Source organism: Mollisia scopiformis (genome assembly GCF_001500285.1).
Source record: "Mollisia scopiformis unplaced genomic scaffold LY89scaffold_17, whole genome shotgun sequence".
In the NCBI taxonomy this organism is placed as follows: domain Eukaryota; kingdom Fungi; phylum Ascomycota; class Leotiomycetes; order Helotiales; family Mollisiaceae; genus Mollisia; species Mollisia scopiformis.
This window is the reverse complement of record NW_017263597.1, coordinates 700152-718804: the sequence shown is the minus strand read 5'-3', so window position 1 is coordinate 718804 and position 18653 is coordinate 700152. Positions and strand designations below refer to the sequence as shown.

General features: G+C 48.8%; 7 protein-coding genes across 7 annotated transcripts in view; 3 read left to right on the top strand and 4 right to left on the bottom strand.

Moving 5' to 3' along the window:
• Positions 1-355: 355 nt before the first annotated feature.
• LY89DRAFT_698720 (uncharacterized protein) lies at positions 356-3125 on the bottom strand (the record flags this gene model as incomplete). The annotated part of the gene is made up of 2 exons (XM_018217002.1): positions 356-710; positions 760-3125. 2 exons carry the CDS (start codon positions 3123-3125, stop codon positions 356-358), a joined length of 2721 nt encoding a protein of 906 aa, XP_018068738.1.
• Positions 3126-4751: 1626 nt separating this feature from the next.
• On the top strand, positions 4752-6375 carry LY89DRAFT_720702 (aquaporin; the record flags this gene model as incomplete). The annotated part of the gene is made up of 4 exons (XM_018218589.1): positions 4752-4901; positions 4950-5186; positions 5233-5533; positions 5624-6375. The coding sequence occupies 4 exons, from the start codon at positions 4752-4754 to the stop codon at positions 6271-6273; spliced, it is 1338 nt and encodes a 445-aa protein (XP_018068737.1). The 3' UTR covers positions 6274-6375.
• On the bottom strand, positions 6349-10102 carry LY89DRAFT_137314 (uncharacterized protein). Its single transcript, XM_018205286.1, has 2 exons — positions 9364-10102; positions 6349-9316 (listed from the first exon to the last, which is right to left on the bottom strand). Exons 1-2 carry the CDS (start codon positions 9970-9972, stop codon positions 6425-6427), a joined length of 3501 nt encoding a protein of 1166 aa, XP_018068736.1. The 5' UTR covers positions 9973-10102; the 3' UTR covers positions 6349-6424.
• A 1005-nt stretch (positions 10103-11107) lies between these two features.
• On the bottom strand, positions 11108-12969 carry LY89DRAFT_620807 (uncharacterized protein). The gene is made up of 4 exons (XM_018210924.1): positions 11520-12969; positions 11394-11449; positions 11305-11340; positions 11108-11255 (listed from the first exon to the last, which is right to left on the bottom strand). Exons 1-4 carry the CDS (start codon positions 12694-12696, stop codon positions 11226-11228), a joined length of 1299 nt encoding a protein of 432 aa, XP_018068735.1. The 5' UTR covers positions 12697-12969; the 3' UTR covers positions 11108-11225.
• Positions 12970-13244: 275 nt separating this feature from the next.
• On the bottom strand, positions 13245-15815 carry LY89DRAFT_137053 (carotenoid oxygenase). The gene has a single exon (XM_018205284.1). It carries the CDS (start codon positions 15387-15389, stop codon positions 13434-13436), a length of 1956 nt encoding a protein of 651 aa, XP_018068734.1. The 5' UTR covers positions 15390-15815; the 3' UTR covers positions 13245-13433.
• A 556-nt stretch (positions 15816-16371) lies between these two features.
• On the top strand, positions 16372-18252 carry LY89DRAFT_590127 (uncharacterized protein; the record flags this gene model as incomplete). The annotated part of the gene is made up of 3 exons (XM_018209576.1): positions 16372-16394; positions 16446-17366; positions 17415-18252. 3 exons carry the CDS (start codon positions 16372-16374, stop codon positions 18250-18252), a joined length of 1782 nt encoding a protein of 593 aa, XP_018068733.1.
• Positions 18253-18439: 187 nt separating this feature from the next.
• LY89DRAFT_686853 (phytoene desaturase) overlaps positions 18440-18653 on the top strand; it is a 2312-nt gene continuing 2098 nt past the window's right edge. The window contains exon 1 of the mRNA XM_018215379.1: positions 18440-18581. Within this exon, the coding sequence (XP_018068732.1) occupies positions 18542-18581 (40 nt within the window). The 5' untranslated portion in view covers positions 18440-18541. The remainder of the gene's footprint in view (positions 18582-18653) is intronic.

The window sequence follows — 18653 nt, the reverse complement described above, 5'->3', positions numbered from 1 at the left end:
CATCACAGCAGAAAACCAAGACACATCACAATAATGATATATACTCACAATTCAAGATTCCGCTACTCATCTCGTCTCATCTCATCTCTAATCTCGCTCGCTCGCTCGTTCTCCTTCCTATTCACACACAGCGTTCCCAGAACCAGAAGAAAAAAAGTAGAGAGAGAGATATAAGATATCTAAACGAGTGTATTGCGCCTTTCGCTGTGCTCCAATCCCGATCCATCCACCCAAAATCAAAATCAAGAAAGACCCCCTTCCTTCAATTCAGTTTCCCTATACACCATACAAAAAGCCTACTAGTGTTTGCTTGAAGGTTTAGAAATTACAAAAAGGCGGATTCCTTCGGGTCTGTCTATCGATCGCGGTCCTCTTCCTGTTGTGATGGCGCGGGTCGCGTGGGAGAGCTGATGCTGCCGACTATTAGGCTGCGCCAGCTTGAGGGGCGGTTTGTCCTTCGGGGTCGGGTGGGAGAAGGGGAGATGATGCCTTGCTCGAGGTCGTCTTGGCCGTCGAGGGTTTGGGGGATGGGGAGTGCGGATGATTGGGAGGGATTGATGGTTTCGGCTGCTTGGGTTTGGTAGTCATCGTCGCTGTCATCATGATACGGTTCGTAACGTGGACTTGATGGTGATCCTCGCGCGAGTGATCGGACGACATCGCCTTTACAGATTGGACATGTCCGTCGGCGTGTGGTTAGCCATGGTGTACTAGCACATGTTAGCAGGAAGTTGCTTTGATAGATCACAGGTGACTTACATGCAGTCGGCGTGGAATTCGTGGCCACAAGGTAAACTCATGACACGACTGACACCATCGACATACTCTTCCAAGCAAACCACACATTCGACTTGCTTGCCCATATGCTTCTTCCATTCACTCGACTCGCTAGCATTCTTCTCATGCTCTGGTGCTCGAGGAGGGATTGCTGGAATGTGTAATGGGTTGGTATTGACACGCACAACGTCCCCAGGCTCTGGAACACCAGTTGTAGTTCTTGAGCGTGGTCTCGGTCGTGAAGAAGGAGACTGCTGGAGAAGTGGAGTGGTGACGGAAGAGCTGGTGGGACTTGGAGCTCTAGGAGATTGACTACCAGAAGCTATTGTCTGATATGTCCTCACAGGTAATCTCTCAACAACAGACTTTGGTGCTCGCCATCGACGTCGTCTTATGCGAGATCGTATTAAGAGTAACGCGTAGACAACCGTCAAAGTGACCAATGGACTCACAACCAATACTAAGAGGGTATCAAGGAATGGACTTGCTCCACTCGTTGGTGTGATAGTGACCCACAAACCCTCGTTCTCATCATCATCGTCCCCTTCCTCCTCATCCGAGTCTTCGTCAGTGACGCGGTGAGAGCCTGATGGTAAAAACTCAACATCCTCTTCGTCGTCTCCGAATATAGTAGTGAGAAGACCTTTCGATTTGCCATCTGTAGACGACGTTTCTTGATTGCTGTCCTTCGATTTCTCTTTATCATCGGAGGTGCTTTTAGTATCGTATTCACCACTTCCCGGCGTGATACTGCCACCACGAAGTGGCGAAACAAACTCAGGAATTTCTTGGAGAGCACCTCCTAGGTGCTTCTTGCCGGATTTGGTCGGTTGCGGAGCCTCGTTCTTATTTGCTGTGCCTGGCTTTCCATTACTTGCTGGTGTTGCAGCTTTCCCGTTCTCTGTCTCGGTGTCCTTGGATCCAACCAAATCAGGATCTCTCCAGTCCTGGACACCGATTACAAAATCATCTCCAGAAGTCGCCTTCGCACCTGGTTTAGTCTTCGATGAAGGCTTCTTGGTTGGGTTTTTCTTGTCTGTCTTCTTGCTCGGCTTCGTCGAGATCTTCTTGGATCCTGATTCGTCATCATCCTTCCATTCATCTACTAGAACCCAGTCTAATTGGCCACTACTTGGTGGTCGACTGCTTTCTGTCTTAGAGTCACTCTTCTTCGAGCCCGAGAAAAGTGATCTCAGCCAGCCATGCTTCTCAGTTGTGATGGCTGATGTCTCCTCTGTCCGACCAGGAGCTTTCTTGTGAGAGACCTTAGATCCCGCACGTGCAGTGGATGTGGATCTTGTTGCCGCAGAAGTAGGTGTAAAGGTTGGATGAGACCCATGCTTCTTTGACTTCCGTGGCTTATCTGTATGCTGGACCTTTAATGCAGGTTTGCCATTCTCGTCGATTATATCCTCGAGAAAGCTTCCAGAACCAACCAAAGAGGACAAGAGATGAGCCGTAGTTCTGGAAGTGAAAACGGACGGAATCGAGATATTTGAAGTATCTCCTCGAGCATACATCTGTATCAAAGCCCCTCCCTTCTGATCATCACCCACGATTAGAGCAATTGCCCCTCTTCGCTGTGCCCATTTGGTTTTCTCCACAAATCCACAACCCCCACGGCTCAACAGAACAACCTTTCCTGCAATTTCGGCCCCTTCCTGTATCGATTGTATATCTGCGTGATCTCCCTTTGACTCAGCAGCTGGCTTGTCCGTGGACTTCGATACAGTTGATTCGGGCAAAGGATGGTGTAAATAATCATCGGTCCCATCATCCACGGAGGGTTTCGGCTTAGCATCCTTTCCGTTGGAAGATTCTTCCTGTAATTCAGAGTCGTCACCGAACGGACCATCCTCATCGTTTGACCTCTTCTGAGACTTCGACTTGAGGGCAGCCTTTGCAGCATTGTTGTCTGTTGCTTTCTTGAGCTCGGCGGCAGCAGCACCGGTTTTTGCATAGCTCTCCACCCAGCCGGGGACATCACTACAGCCCAATTCTCCTTCTGCACTCGCACTCACAGTTCCCTGGCGGACATTATCATCTCCAAATCCACTTCCTATCCACACTTGGCCTTTCATCCCATCTGACGGCAGTGATGGGCCGTAGTCCGCCGGCCGAGCCAAGAAAGCAGTCGTGTTATCGTTCGTTAAAGTTATGATCGCGTTCGGAGGAAAGAGAGAGAATGGGGCTCTGAAGGCAAATAGCGATTGAATGCCGGTCCTCGGCACCGCTGGAGATGAGGTCGCGACATTGTGAGGAGGATGCGAGGACCGCAGAGAAACGAAGGTCAAGATAACAGTGGCCACGAAGAAGAAGCCTGCTATGAGGATCCTTGGTGGTCTCATGATTCTGAAGAAGTCTTCGAGATGGCGTAGCCGGAACTTAATCAGCTCTGCGGCTGGAGGAAGAGAGAAGGGATCGCATCCGAAATCGTAAGGCGTAGATGTTCGTCAATGGAAGAGGTATTATGCCATGAGCCGTCGTCAAGAGATTGTGAGAGAGAGAGGGAGGTCGTTGTCGATTGATTTGTGAATCGAGTTGCCTTGGGTTGTGGTGGTGTGGCTCAGGCGGGACCAAGAGGGCGATCAACAGGGATGCGATTGTGGCTTGCTTTGACAACTCAGACGAGACAGGATTGGTTTGCAGGCACCACCGGGGGATCAGAAGATCATAAGTACCAAAATTCTCCATCAGCTGTTGTTGATGTGTGATGCTCATAGAAGATATGAGAGCGTCAAAGGAGTGACAAGTCGCTGTTGCTCTTCATTTGCCTAGCTACTCTATCAGGACCTGCGTTGCAAATGCACAGTCCTGCAAAGCAGGAGTTAAAAAAAACAAGCTTTCCGGATCACGTGAACTCGACTCTTTGGGACCGGCTCAGTCTCATGTTACGAGATCCCCTCAAATATTCGTCCCAGAAACCAAGAAGTTGTGCATGCAGCTTTCGCTTCAAGTCATGCATCCATGTGAATGACGATGAGTGTCTTTTCAACGTCACAGATCAGCTGCAGAGTAGAACTGCTATTGTCTCAGGTCATTCGGCCTGTGCGAGACAAGTGCTCACATTTCCCATGATCATGAACGTATAGATAAGGGCACGCATGCCTCAAGTATATCTTCGTGTATTTTACGTTGCGACGCTCGAAGTACACTTTCGGTCTGGACAACTGAGAAGTCGAGACTTGAGTCGTGTACCTAGCGTTATATTTCGAGCTGCTTTTGTCGACGTCAACGATCGAGACTTCTCGCTAGTCGACTAACGTCCTCAGCCACCGATGCAGTTTACAGTACAGCCGTAGCTTCTGCTCCGGTCTACGGGTCTGAAAATCGTTCAGCCCTCTCTGCTGTCCCGTGTCAGATCAACATTGTCAGTCAAAGTTCTCGAGTCCTCTTTCCAATCATATCGTCGGGGAAACTTTTACTAGTCGTTGGCGTCTAGGAGAGGCGAAGAAGATCTTCTCAGATATTCTACGAATCCTCCGGATGACATTTGAATGGCGTTCCCGATCTGGATTGTCCGGCTATGAGCTACCACCCGCTTTAAGCTATGTTACCATACAAACCTCCACTAGGAGACAATCTTGGGTGAAGACTACAAGCAAAATGGCTTGATGTCCTTTGAAAATCGCCCAGACCTGCCGTTTTGTGTGCTTCAGCCACACATTCATTGAGGCGTACAGCTTCCCAAGGCCGTCATCACCATCTCTAGTGCTTCCACTTCTCCTCCCCCTCTAGATCTCCCTAGATTTGCTCGAGGCTTGAGAGCACTGGTCTCGTCCATGACGTTGCTGAAGCTCTAAACCTTATTGTTCTGCTCTTTTCTTGTTTTGTTATAACACTGGTGTTATTGCAGTTGAGGTACATTATTCCTTGTCTCTTGCCAGGAAGATCCCCTGCTCATTCGATCTCATTCATTGCTTTTCTTCCCTTTACATTTGTACATTCAAGGGTCTCCTTTCACTCTCGGCAGTATGAATATTAACGAGCCAAAGAGAGGCGGTGGATTCGCCATCCCCTTCCTCAACACCAACAAGAGGAAGGAGAGGGCAATCCGAAGGAAGGAGAGCTTCAATTCTCTACGATCAAACCGCATTCCGTTCTTGCATCACCTGCCTGACAATGTATTCTACTTCTCATTCAAATCTGCGAGTGATACTGACAAGTGCTAGATCCGCAACCATTTCGTTGCTACCAGTGCTGAGTTTGCTGGCACCACCCTGTTCCTCTTCTTCGCATTTTCAGGGACACAGGTTGCTTTGCTGGCATCGCCCGCGAGTACCACCAATGAAGTCGGTACGCTGAGTGATCCTAGTCAATTACTCTTCATTGCCTTGAGCTTTGGATTTTCTTTAGCAGTCAATGCTTGGGTATTCTTCCGAATCAGTGGTGGTCTCTTCAACCCAGCTGTAAGTTATTAACAAATCTACTCTGAATAGAACCTAACAGTGTCAGGTAACGCTAGGAATGTGTCTTGTTGGTGCACTACCTTACATTCGTGGTATTTGTCTTACGGTCGCTCAAATCCTGGGAGGAATCACCGCAGCCGCAATCTGCTCAGCCCTCTTCCCTGGACCTCTAACAGTTCGCACCAATCTCGGCGGTGGTACATCAGTGGTGCAAGGTCTTTTCATCGAAATGTTCCTTACAGCAGAATTAGTCTTCACAATCTTCATGCTTGCAGCAGAGAAGCACAAAGGAACATTCATCGCCCCAATCGGCATCGGACTTTCCCTCTTCATCGCTGAACTCACAGGTACAATTCCCCTTTTCCGCTCTTGATGTCATCAGGACACTTTTATTTCATATAACCTATGTTGAGAACAACTTATAACAAAAACGACAGGCGTCTACTTCACCGGCGGATCCGTGAACCCAGCCCGCTCCTTCGGCCCCTCAGTCGTCTCCCATCAATTCCACACCTACCACTGGATCTACTGGGTCGGACCCATCCTCGGTTCCCTCCTCGCCTCCGGCTTCTACCTCTTCATCAAGATGCTCGAATACGAAACCGCAAACCCAGGCCAAGACCGCTCCAAAGAAGAAAAGGGAGAGCACTTCAACCCGGACGCCCATGCGCGCGTCTCCTTCGCGGCTGAAGACTACGCTGAGCAAGGCATGGCCGGTCCGAACCCGAATGGGAACCTGAGAAGAATCGGGACCCCGAAGGAATATGGTGCTGAGAGGCGACCGTTCTCGGATTCGCCTGCGCCGCCGCATCCTAATGATCAGTTTGCGGGGTTGGCGGATGGGGGCATGCATGCTAACGAAGTCATCAAGCCGATGGATACGAGGGGGTCGGGGTCGGAGCAGACGTTGGGTGGGAATTCGGTGTCTCATACGGGCACGATGGCGCAAAAGAGTGCTATCAAGCCTGGTAGTAGGAATGGGGTTCCAAGTGGTGGCAATGAAGGCAGTCTGAGGAATAATACTTATAATAATATGAATATGGGACGGGGTTTGCCTGGTGATGAGGAGTTTTATGATAAAGCTTAAACGAAGGGGAATAAGGATTACGATGTACACGACTTTGAATTTTATAACAGCAACGAAGCGAGGAGTTTGGAAATGTATATAATTTACTCACTGGAATTGAATAAGGAACAACATAGTGATTTCTTCACCTTACGGACAATGCAATTGTCCCTCACAAAGCACCACTCCTCAACCCCCCACAAACACTCCCCATCCCAGGCACCAAATGCCCCTTAACCAACACACTCCTCTCGCCCCCCTCCGGAACCAAAAACACATACCTAACCACCAAATCCCTCTCCTCCCTCACAACATGAATAACGCCCTCTCCAGCCGCCACACTCTCCCCCCTATGCTCAACCCCCAACAAAACCTTCCACCCCTTCCCCTTCAACGCGCTCCTTTTCCACGCCCCCTCATCCGGTATTTTCAGGATCTTAGTCGAATACCCGAAAGCCACCCTAGGACAATCGCTCAGGTAAACGCCCTTCCCGCTCACGGCGCCGTTGGTTTGGAGGTCGGTCCCGGAGAGGATGCGGAGGCCTTGGACGAGGATGGCCCAGAGGCGGTCCGGGTTCGTGCCGTGGAAGAGGATGCGTTTTTCTTGCGGGGGGTTGGAGAAGAGGGCTTCGCGCTCAGGAGTGCTGTTTGCGAGGAGGAATTGGAGGGTCCCTGGGGGGAGGGAGGGGATTTTGAGGGAGCCGGTTGCGGTTAGGAGGTAGGAGCGGTGGGAGGTTAGGGTGTAGGTTAGGAGGGAGGATGTTTGGGTGTCGAGTGGAGGGTTGTTGGATAGTGGGGGGACATTGTTGAGCTGTGAGAGGAGAGTAGGTGGGTCGGTGGGATAATTTGGGAGGAGTTCTTTATTGCTTGTTGAAGCTGCGGCGTGGAGACTTGAAAATAGGAGGTCGGTTACCAGTTGGTCTTCAGTGAGATGTGGGAATTTGACTTGAGGGTCACTATTTGCGAAAAGGTAAATGCATCTTGGCAACTGGCACGTTGTGGGTTTGCGGAGGTTGGTGCAGAAAGTCCGGCCACATTCTGTACAATATCTCCCGATGTTTTTCAAGTGGTGAGTGATGATCTCGTGGAGCTCTGGGAGCGAGGTGAGGTCTTGACCTAGATTCGAACCTGGGAGGCGCCGTTGGAGCATTTTTGTTAGGTTGTATTCGAAGGGATTGCGGAAGGAATTGGGCTGCATGCATAATGAGCTCGTTTTGAGACCACCAAGGCGACAGGTGTTACTCCATGGGGAGACTTTGCCATCTATGTTATCGAGCAGGCCACCTAGAGTTCTATCCTTCGATTCTGGCCCAAGGTGGATGCAGAATCGATCAGGGGTCGTTTTATGGTCACACAACTCCAACAACAGCACGAAACTCTGCAGGGAACCAAGCCCCAAAGCCGTTCGCTGTATTTGAGTGAAGTGTGTGAGCGGAAACAGAATCTCAACCTCCTTCTCACCAACAATCTCGACTGCATTCAGGACTTCCGGTGGCATACTAGCCAACACATCTTCTGAGTGCGGACCATCCTCAATCCCAATGTCCGCCAACAACTCAACGACTCCTTGCAAATCAACAGTTTTCAACGACGCCCTGAGAGCAGCCAGTCGTCTTGCCTCATGTAGAAGTTCAACATATTCCGAATCCAAGTAATCGGCAGCCAACACAAATTTTTCGTCCCGCGAAAGATTACCATCAGCAGAATGCAGGAAGACAGTCTTCAAGCTCCCTCTATCCCCAGCATGGAGTGAAGGATCGGGTAACCAAGCTTCCAAGAAAACCTGGTGGACATGCGGAGAAAGGTCGATTTCTGATAGATGCTGGATGCGAGCACAGACTTCGATTCCAGAAGGACTTAGATTGTTGAGGCCAACCAAAGCATTGCGGACTTCTGCTGCATTACTGCCATCTTTGGACAGACGCTTCAATAGCGATACCCTTGTGGCGGTGTCGGTTTTGTCACTCTTTGAACGTCGCGCTGGTTTGAGGGCGTTGAGTATTTCCTGGATACGTGCTTGTATGTACAAATGTTCGGCTGCTGCGAGAAACAGACATCGGCGCGCATCTATCGAATCCGGCGTTTCTTTAAGCAGATTAAGTATGTCAGTGTAGGGCACAAGTTTTCTGCCCCAATAAAGAAGTTGCGGCGTAAAGATAACTGGGGAAGGCGGCCCAGGCGAGAAGGTACAATTCGAGTCGCTTCCATACAGCCGATGCAGATTCTGGAGGTATAGAACCCAGCTCTGAACGGTCAAGTGTTCTAAGGTATATTGAAGCAAGGCTTCTCCTTCCTCGACCATCTCGTGTCTCAGCAAGGTAGTCCAGTGAGTCATATCGACGCTGAGAGAAGCTGATGCAAAGAGGTCTGCGAACGCAACGCAAGACCGCTGTCGATTATCGAGGTCATCGCACACAATATGCCAGTAGCTTTGCACAAAGCTATCCGAGAGCGATGGGAGCTGGTTAAGGCACAAAATTCGAAGGTTAATGGTGATAGACTTTGGTTCCGACACAAGGCAAATCGCAATAGATCGCCGAGCCGAGTCCTTGCACGTCTGCCAGAGGGACATCAATGCTTCCAACATGGATTTCGAATCATCGTCAGGAGTCTCAGGTTCTCCAAGGATACGACTGCTAATCATTGGGACAAGTGTGGACGTACTGGTACTGGCACGAGGACTCATCTCTAGACTGAGGTAGATACCACGGAGGATCGTACGTTCATATGGTAGAGGCCAGGTATCCATAACTCTTAGCATATGGGAATACTCTGCGCACGGCTGTAACCATGATGCTTCTACAAGGTCTAAGCGCAGATCGAGTTGTTGTTCAAATGTCATGACATTGGTACCAAGCGCTTCAGCAACGAACATGAAAGCCAACAAGTGGCTACGTTCTTCTTGAATCATGTCTTTCACAAGAGGTCCGAAGTCGACGGCAAATACGTCTCGTAGAGTACGATACTTCGGGTTGGCATTCATTTTTTTGAGCAGCCATTTCACAGCATCGATTTGCGTCTGCTTTGAAGCGCCTCGTAAGAGATACGCCTCAGCTATTCGATCCTGGAATCGATTAGCCACATCATCTAATCAGCCACGAGAAGTCTTACACGTATGGTTTCAAATCCCACACTTGTCAGAATCTCTATTAGATCCAGTTTCCGCCTCAAGATATCGACGCCTGTCATCAAATGGAAGAATATTTCCCTGTCCTCTGGACGATATGTAAGGCTCTTGTCTGCTAGACGAAGTAGTTTCTCAGCCATGTATAGGCATTCTTCGTGAGTCTCTCCATTGAACGTCAGAATTGAGCTTGTCCGACGATCTTTAGGCAGCTTATGGTCTGGTAACGACTTCCCGAGTGTCTTTCCGTTAGAATCGAAGTCTGGACCATCCAGAGCGATAATACATCTGAGTTGTCCTTGTAGAGTGAGGTTCAATTTGCCCCATTTTTTTATTCGAGCGACGTTGGGTTGCCAACAAGCCCAAGCACGCCATGAGGGAAGTTCTTGGTCGAGTAGCGTCTTTAGCTTTTGATGATGTTCGTTCGACTTGTTGGGTAAGTGCTCAATTTTAGAGAGCCACTCTACTACTGTGTGAGCTACTGACCAATGTCGACTGTCCCTAAAACCTTGTAACACGGGACGAAGGGACCTCAGTTGCTGTTGATGATCTGTCAGCATTTCTATGTTCAATAAGAATGGTAAAGACGTATACATGAGGGTTTAACATAGTGTTCGAAATATCTCTCCTTTAGCACCACTTGTGATGCTGCACTTCAAGCTACTTCTGGGAGTTTACTTACCATCGGTACAGCATACATATGCAAATATATGAGCGACTGCTTTGATGTCACCGAGAACACCTCGACCAATTCATCCAGCTGTTTGTAACTGGCGAGGGTATCTTTCTCCCATAATCTAAACGCTTCAAGGCCTTCCTCTCTGCTCACAGCCTTACTAACCTACTCCACGAGATTTTGAGGTCAGCATATCCGCAATTTACATGAACTGTCGAATGTTACCTCGAAGGAGAACACTCACGATACTAGCTACATGAATGCAACTCAGCAAAGCTCTGATACCATCCAAATTTTTGACGGAACCAAGAGCATCAGAGAACAACAAATCCCTCAAAGCCTTCGCTGAAAACGCATGCCCACATGCCACTATCGCTGCAGGTTTCCATTCGTGCCCCGACACGAGCTTCCTAAGCAATTCATCATCGCTTTCTGTGGTCTTGGGGCTCTTCTTCCTTGCGAGATAACGATCGGTCACTTGACGCATCTGACGCCATGGCTTTTGCTCTGGGTTGAGGTCTTTGAATGGTTTGTCTTGACTGCCTGGGGGTAGAAGCTTTTCGATGTAGTTGTGCCAGCGCTTGCTTCGGGTGTGACCAAAGAGTGAGTCGAACATGGTACACTCCCGGAATTCTCGGGTTCAATGGCTTTGTGGTGTATGGGATTGAGGCCGGCAAGGCTGCCAAGCCTGGTCTTTTTCTGGGCCCAGAAATCGGGTTGCCAAAATGATCAAGTGATAGTACATTCAGAGGCCACTAGAGTTGATAATAAGAAGAATCAAAGAAACAGGTTTGATCGTTGATAACGTTGAGAAGTGGAAAGAAAGATGGCGAAGACATCACGGTGAAGCAAGGCTCTCTCAACAACGAGGCTCGGGAAACACATGATTTGAACAAAACAGACCAATGACACTTTAGACGAGAAGCGAAGCGACAAAAACGGTGGGTTATAGGCTGCCACGTCTGCATCATGCAAGTTATCGGGGTGCAAAAACCCTACGAGTGGCTGCGATCGCGGACTCCAATCAATGCGATTTGAAACATGAACGAATTGATAAGCTTTTGCAGATTTGAAACAATGAGCAGGTACATTATTGTGACTCAATACGGAAGGATTCAAGATTCAGCACATGCTACTTCTCACAACGCCTGATCTAAGGCTTCCCCAGCTGAGTTATCGGGATTTCTTCAGGTGGCTTACAGCCTGCTCCATTAGCTGGTGAGAAAAATAAAAATGTTTTGGACTGTCTTACCTGTGTCAATAAGTCTGCACATTTGTGAAAACACAGCCGCAAAAGTGTTAGTACAGTACAGCTAAAGTTGGTTTTGCTCCGAGACATACCTTGTTGCCTTGAGCATCCCGCACAGCCTCGCCAATTGAGGTATCGAAAGCCATCCCTTTGCCTAAAGTTAGCACCGAATTCATCGGGGATTCGACGATCATGAGTGATAGAAGGAGAATTCGTACCGGTGTGGCTATCAACTGCTGGCACACGAAGCTTGTCAAGTGCTTCCTGTTCCGTCACTGGCAACGTCGCCAAGTAAGCAATGAAGGTTTCGAGAACCTCACGGCTTTTCAGTTGATCCTCGCTCATATCCGCAAGGAAAACCTTGGCCATCTTATCGAGCTCATCGACAGTCTTCTCGCGGATCCCAAGGGAGAGTTTGCTTTGCTCGATCTGCAATGCAGCCAGGTCTTGGCCCAGTGGGTGTTGGATAATGGCACGAACGTCGTCAGGACTGAACATTTGCTTGCTGAGAGGATTTCGCATGATACCGCCGTTGCTCTTGATTGCCTGTGCCAATTCTTCCATGTCCCATCCATACCCATCGTCTGTGACCAAAAACTGAGCTCTTGGGATGTCACTAACCAGATCACCATACATGGTTTCTTCGCTGTGGTACTTCCGTTTGAGAACTTCATGTTCAATATGCATCATAGCCGTTGATGGATGCTTCTTCAAAGCGTCCGGTAATGCAGCACTAAGTGCCTGCGCTCGTTTGACAAGAGCCTCACGAATAGCATCATTGTCACCAGCCGTAGTTCGCGTGACATGAGAACGTAGCCACCTAGCAACATCCTCAAGATCCGAAGCAGCGACATCAACAGCCTTCTCAGGATCCTTCTCCATTTGACGTGCAATCCCCCGTGCCGAACCCGGCTGCTGCACCTTAAGAACCGAAGATACACGGCCGTTGACCAGCGCATTCAGATCCGGATCGTGAGCCTCGAACCGTGCTCTCAGCTCCGGATTCGTACTACCGGCAGGAGAACTGACGAAGTTCTGCAAGAGACGAGTCTCCTGGAGCATCTTCTTGGCGCGGAGACGGAGACTTTGGTAGCCTTCGACCATTTCCAATTTCTGTGCTGCGACCTGAACTGGCGAAGGCCCCGATTCTGATGCAGACTTATCTGTGGCCTTTGAGGACGATTTCTGTAAAAGGTCCCTGGTCCAAGGCTCCTCTTCCAAAGCAGAAGGGTCTAGGGCTCTCAATTGTTGCAAATTCTCACGGGCGGCGTCAGTCCATCCAGAGTGGTAGCAATGTTGAGTGAGCAGTTTCCGAGCCTCGAGCGCGGGTGGGTTCCTCTCGATCTCGCCGTAAAGCTCGTTGAGGAAAGTGAGGTCGGGCTCTGACTCTGCCATTGCGATCGTGCCTAATGTGAAGAATTGTTGATTTCAATAAAACTTGAAAATTTGAATGAAGACGACTTTGTCTGTTATTTCGGGTGGAAGCTGCGTTGTTGATGGCAAGGCTGTGAGGTGCATGGTGAAAGAGCAAGCCACCTCAGCAGGCAGCCACAGCCCTTTATTCGTGCCCATTGTGTTGTAGAGGACATCGACATCGGGCGCATAACTTAAAGATTGGAAAATTGTACTTCAGACAATGAGAAGTCGTAGAATATGGAGATCATGAAGGGATTCGTTTGCAAATCTTTCGAAATGAACTTAAGGAGGAGCTATTTAAGCTCACCCCTGGTTTCACAGGGTGTCATTATCAATCGAGATTTCAACTTTAGTCTTTGACGCTTTTCCATACATCAAGAATCGACCTCGATGAGTAGATTCAGTATATGGTTTTCATGTTCAACAGAGCCATCCTTTCGACAGACATATCTGAGAAGAATCGTCACGTGCGTTTAGTCACTGTTGTAGTGTAATCATTAATCGACAGTCCACAGACCATCTTCATTATGCATTATCTATCATTTCGTAATCCGACGCAATGCGGTGCCATATAACGGGGTATGTAATGCTACGAAAAGTATCATAATCCAGACCAACCGGCCCCTTTTCCCTCAGCGCCAGAAATGCATTAAGCGAGGATGCCATGCCACACCCTATATATACAATACTCGAATATACAATGATCAAGAGATGATCTATCCAATCGTCTCCAATACCCACTTTCTCACTCCCATCCAGGCCTCCATCCAGACGCCTTGGTCATCTAGCTCATTCAAGACCTTGCCTCTTGGCACAGGGAGATGTCGGATGGTCTCGATAGGTCGCTGGCTCAGTATTTCTTCTTCGCTGAACCAATTCCCGTGTAGGCCATAGGGTACTCGTTGCGGAAGATGAACTCTGCAAACAACCTCCCTCATCTCCCTGGCGTCTATGATCCAGAGCTCACTCTTGGCACTTGGCCCTGCATTTCCATTGCAATCGAGTTGACTTTCGTCGAAGACATAGGACAGTATCCAGCCATCGTCTTCTGACGTTCCATCTTGACGAGGCACAAATCGAGACTCTTGAGCATAGAATCCAGGAGGGAGTTTAAAGATCTTGATTGGATCAGAGGGATCATGTGAGGAGAGGATCTCAGGTACGGTGCGAGTATCGACACAGCCGCTTAAAGGTATTGGTGGAGATTGCGCTGCACGATCAATGAGAGCAGTGGTATCCACTTTGACGAGAGAATCGATCTTGACAGCACGGCCAAGTGCTGCGCCGAATGTGCTGTCTGAGACGGAACATCCATAGATGTATCGCGCATTTGACATCGAAGCGTCATCTCGAAGAGAAGGGAATTCGAATGGGATGGCAGTCAAAGAGAACTGGTGAGAGATTTTGTTCTCAGAGCCAGACATGTCGAAACGGTAGTAATAGAGTCGACATTGCTCCTCTTCAGCAGGGTAAGTAACCTTTCTGCTTGGTCTCGGGATTGGTGCTGCTACGTCTCCGGCACTAAAGACCAAGGAGGCACTTGTCAACCTACAAGCCAGCATGTTGACTGCTGTAGTCTCCATGGTGTTGGTCAAAGGGTTAATTGATACCTCATCCCATGTATTTGCTGTGTGAAATATACAACATGGGTTCGTATCGACCCATCGAACGGCTTCGGGATTCCACCTCGGGAACACACCAAATCTCGACCGACCAGCAGGATCATAAGAGACAACCGGCTCATTACGAGCGAGATTTCTAGGGTCCAGAGATAGAGGAAGATCCATAATAACAGTATGTGTAAACGAAACTCCGAAATCGTGCATCATTTTCGCCGACTTGATGCCAGGGACCGCCGCATTAACGATTCGAGGTTGGGTAAGAGAAGAATTTTGCGTACTGGGTATAATGGAATAATATACAAATGGCGCTAGAAAAGTTGAATGAAAAAGTATGAGTTCCTTTGTCCGAGGGTCCACTCGAGGATGTGCGGTCGTCCACTCTTTCATGAAGCTGAGAACGCCCTCTCCTCCAAATACATCTCCGGGTATTGCTTCCGTAATTGGCTCTCCCTCTGCCTTGCATCCATCGAACCAACCGATTGTCTCTAGGCCAGGAAGTGAGACTCGCAGTGGTGGTCCACTTTCGCAGGTTGCCAACGCCCTCCCATCGTGATAGAGGACACCAGTATTGGCAACACTGATCTTTTTGATTGCTTGTTGGGAGCCGGAAAGATGTGAAAGGAGAGCGAGAAGTAACGTTCGAAAGATTCGAAGGATGATGCGGGAAAGAGTCGAAGCAGGGTTAACAAGTGTAGCTATGCTTGGGAGTATGGGTAGTCGTAAGGATGGTGTGGTAACACTTGATAGATATGCGTCGGTAAGGAGGTATGCGTTTACGAATTCTGGTTGTATTCCATTCTCCGTCCTTCTGAAAGCCACCCCACTCAACATCCCATCTCCGTCGAACCAATGTGCATCTCGTCCCAAGTCTTCGTTTGTAACAGGATTTCCACCATTTCGAACGTACTCGCCGCCGGCAAGCTCGTCAGGTATCGATCCTGCGTAGGTACAAGGTGTAAGAGGCTGCACCTTGTGAATGGGAGCAAAGTTGCCGTGCAGGTATGGATGAGGTTTCTCAGATCTACTCTGCTGCTCATTGACGAAAGTCATGAGTGAAGGTTGAATAGAGCAGTGGATGGTCGAGATATTGGCGTACACATATGGATGGTATTTTGGTACAGTCTCAGGCAAAGAAAATATTCAATGCTATGAATGCAAAGTCAAGCAAACAATGGCACACATCCGAGCTATGCTACCGTGAACATGTTCTGAGTGGCTATGATGAAATGCTGGTGAGTTAGTATCTGGAGGTTGTGCCGGCCTCGTCGACGATGGGTGAACAATGATCTGGAACATCTCGTCGGAATTGCTTGCCAAGCTCAAAGGCAAATGTTAGTATGTTACGATGCTGGTAATGACGACAAGCTCTCCCCTCTCAGGAAATGACGGAGGACGTTTTGGGCCCTGCAAGTCGAGAACAGGGGGGAGCTCGGTTAGGACTCTAATCCCTGTAGATATTTTATCACACGCCAATCTACACTTTACCATGACAAACGCATCCAACTCTGCTCTGCTCATTTGGAGATGGACACCATGATGCGACGATGGCCCCGGCACACAAGAAGGCAACTTGAATCGAGCGGCACTAGAGGATGTTCTGACAATGCTTTGTTGCCTCGCTGCTTTTGTGTAGAAAATCTCACTCCTCACTCCCTCATCGTCATTGGAGAAAAAGAGGGGCCTGCATGTTCCTGACCCAACCACCAGTTTTCGAACCACACACCACCACACCACCTTCAAATCACATCTCACGCTGCTCACTTACAGCCTCGCTTTCGGCTCTCTCGGTTCATCTGAGTGGTCAGCTAGAATCCTTCAATTGCCAGGTCGAACATAATTGGGCTGCCACTTCCGAGGCTTACTCCAGCCTTCTCTTACTGCCAACTTCGTGAAGCTTGAGGTCTCACCTCACCTCACCACGAGACATTGCCATTGTCATCCAACCGCCATTGTTACTTCGTTTCTCCTTATCTAGCAATGTCGCATTCGCTCTGCAAATTATGATAACGACGCAAAGAACACCAGCACAATCATGGGTTTCGAATATGCACTCGTGTAAGCGGAATCTCCGAGCTCTGTAGAGAGCACTGTTGATTTGGTTCACAGGCATCTCAAGTACACCATCCCAGTGGGCATTGCCCTGACAATCGTTTACCGCCCTTTTCTCAGCCGTATAGATCTGTACAAAGTTGCCTTTCTCATCGCAATCGCCGTCGTCTCAACCATTCCCTGGGACTCGTACCTCATCCGGCGCAAGATTTGGACATACCCACCACACGTAATTATTGGACCGACTTTTTTCTCGATCCCAGCAGAGGAGGTGTTTTTCTTTGTTATTCAGACGTATAATACCACTCTACTGTACCTGCTACTCAACAAACCTATCTTTCAGCCAAGCTGTCTGGCACGAAAACCTCGGGAGGCCGCCATTCTTTATCGCAATGTTGGACAAGTAGTTTTGGCAGCATGTGTCTTGGTTGGTGGGCTTTTGGTCTGGAGAGGAGATGAAGGAACGTACCTTGGGCTGATACTAGTCTGGGCAGGACCATTTGCTCTGCTGCTCTGGTCACTTTCGTCCGATTTCCTAGTCAGCCTTCCATACACCAGCACGGTTGCACCAATTGCAATTCCGACTCTCTATCTCTGGGTTGTAGATACAATTGCGTTGAGAAGAGGGACTTGGGCTATCGAATCCGGGACGAAACTTGGGATTCATGTGTGGGATGGCTTGGAAATTGAAGAGGCAGTCTTCTTTCTCGCCACCAATACTCTCATTGTATTTGGCCAGGTCGCATTTGATCATGCACTTGCAATTCTCTTGACTTTTCCAAGGCTGTTTCCGACTGTCCCAGAGTTGCCATCTCCCATACTGTTGATGCGGGCACTTCTAGCACATTCTTCAAAGTACGACGAAGAAAGAGTAATTGGGATTCGCCAGGCTGTTTCCAGGTTACAGAAGAAGAGCCGGAGTTTCTACCTGGCTAGCGCAACTTTCTCTGGGCGTCTTCGGATTGATTTAATTCTTCTGTAGGTGTAATGTGTAGATGGTATTTGTATCATACTGATTTATTTAAGGTACTCTTTCTGCCGTGTTGCGGACGACCTCGTAGATAACGCTTCTACTGACAACGAGGCGCGACAATGGATTGGGAAGCTCTCACACTATCTTGATTTAGCGTATGCTTCTAAAGAAGCTCGAATCGTTCAGAAGCAACCTCATTTACACTCGTACATCACGGAGAACTTTCCCGAATCATCGCAATCTGCTTTGCGACTACTGCCCACACATCTACTTCCTTTCGGACCTCTATACGATTTACTTGAAGGATTTAAGACGGATCTAGAATTCCACGAAAGCAAATTTTCAAAGAAGCTTCGAGTGTTTCCTATTGCTAAGGAGCATGACTTGGAAGTTTACTCAGCTAGGGTTGCCGGTACTGTGGCAGAGTTGTGTCTAGAGTTGGTGTTCTTCCACACTTATTCAGCTACCACAACAGCTCAGCGAGAGCATTTAGTCCGCGCTGGAGGCAGAATGGGAATTGCACTACAATATGTTAACATTGCGCGAGATATTGCCACAGACGCAGCGATTGGGCGAGTATACTTGCCAATATCATGGTTGAAAGAGGTTGGCTTGGCCCCGCAGGATGTGCTTGATAATCCAGACAGCAATGCAGTCGAAAGATTGCGAAGTCGATTATTGGACAAAGCCTTCGGTGTCTATGGAGAGGCTCGAATCGCCATGTCTCAATTACCATCTGATGCGAGAGCACCGATGAGAGTTGCAGTTGAAAGCTACATGGAAATTGGCCGTGTGCTGAAAGAAAAGGGCTATAAAGTGAAAGCTGGCAAGGCCACAGTACCAAAACTTAGAAGGTTGAAAGTTGCATGGAAGGCGTTGAATGGGGCATAGATAATAGATAATGATAGATACCACTCAGCTATAAATATATTACTGATAACATATCGGACATTCGACATCGGATAATATCAAGCAGGGGTCAAGCTGATGCTCAGACCACTTTGTCCCACCTACGCGAGACAAACGTCATGATTGGACACAAGCGAGAACGGGAGCTACCTCCTTCAACATGCACTAAACCTCCATTTCCAGACTCAACATGTGAAAATAATTCCTATCTTCCAGCCAGTCTCCGTACTGTGCAGCTTCACTTCACTCTCAATCCTCAACCCTCCTCTCTATGGCATCCAAACAGAAGAAAAGGACAGCCATCATCGTCGGTAAGCTACCCCGCCATCCCACACCTCACCTCCACCTCACCTCACCTCACCTCACCTCACCTCACCTCACCT

Excerpts from the sequence above, each read along its gene's own strand:
- LY89DRAFT_137314 (XM_018205286.1), bottom strand. The coding sequence starts at position 9,972 with ATGTATACGTCTTTACCATTCTTATTGAACATAGAAATGCTGACAGAT. Across the intron at positions 9,317-9,363 it reads TGGGATTTGAAACCATACGT|GATCGAATAGCTGAGGCGTA; the intron begins GTAAGACTTCTC and ends AATCGATTCCAG.
- LY89DRAFT_620807 (XM_018210924.1), bottom strand. The coding sequence starts at position 12,696 with ATGGCAGAGTCAGAGCCCGACCTCACTTTCCTCAACGAGCTTTACGGC. Across the intron at positions 11,450-11,519 it reads AGCAGTTGATAGCCACACCG|GGATGGCTTTCGATACCTCA; the intron begins GTACGAATTCTC and ends CTTTAGGCAAAG. Across the intron at positions 11,341-11,393 it reads GGGATGCTCAAGGCAACAAG|CTGTGTTTTCACAAATGTGC; the intron begins GTATGTCTCGGA and ends ACACTTTTGCGG.
- LY89DRAFT_137053 (XM_018205284.1), bottom strand. The coding sequence starts at position 15,389 with ATGACTTTCGTCAATGAGCAGCAGAGTAGATCTGAGAAACCTCATCCA.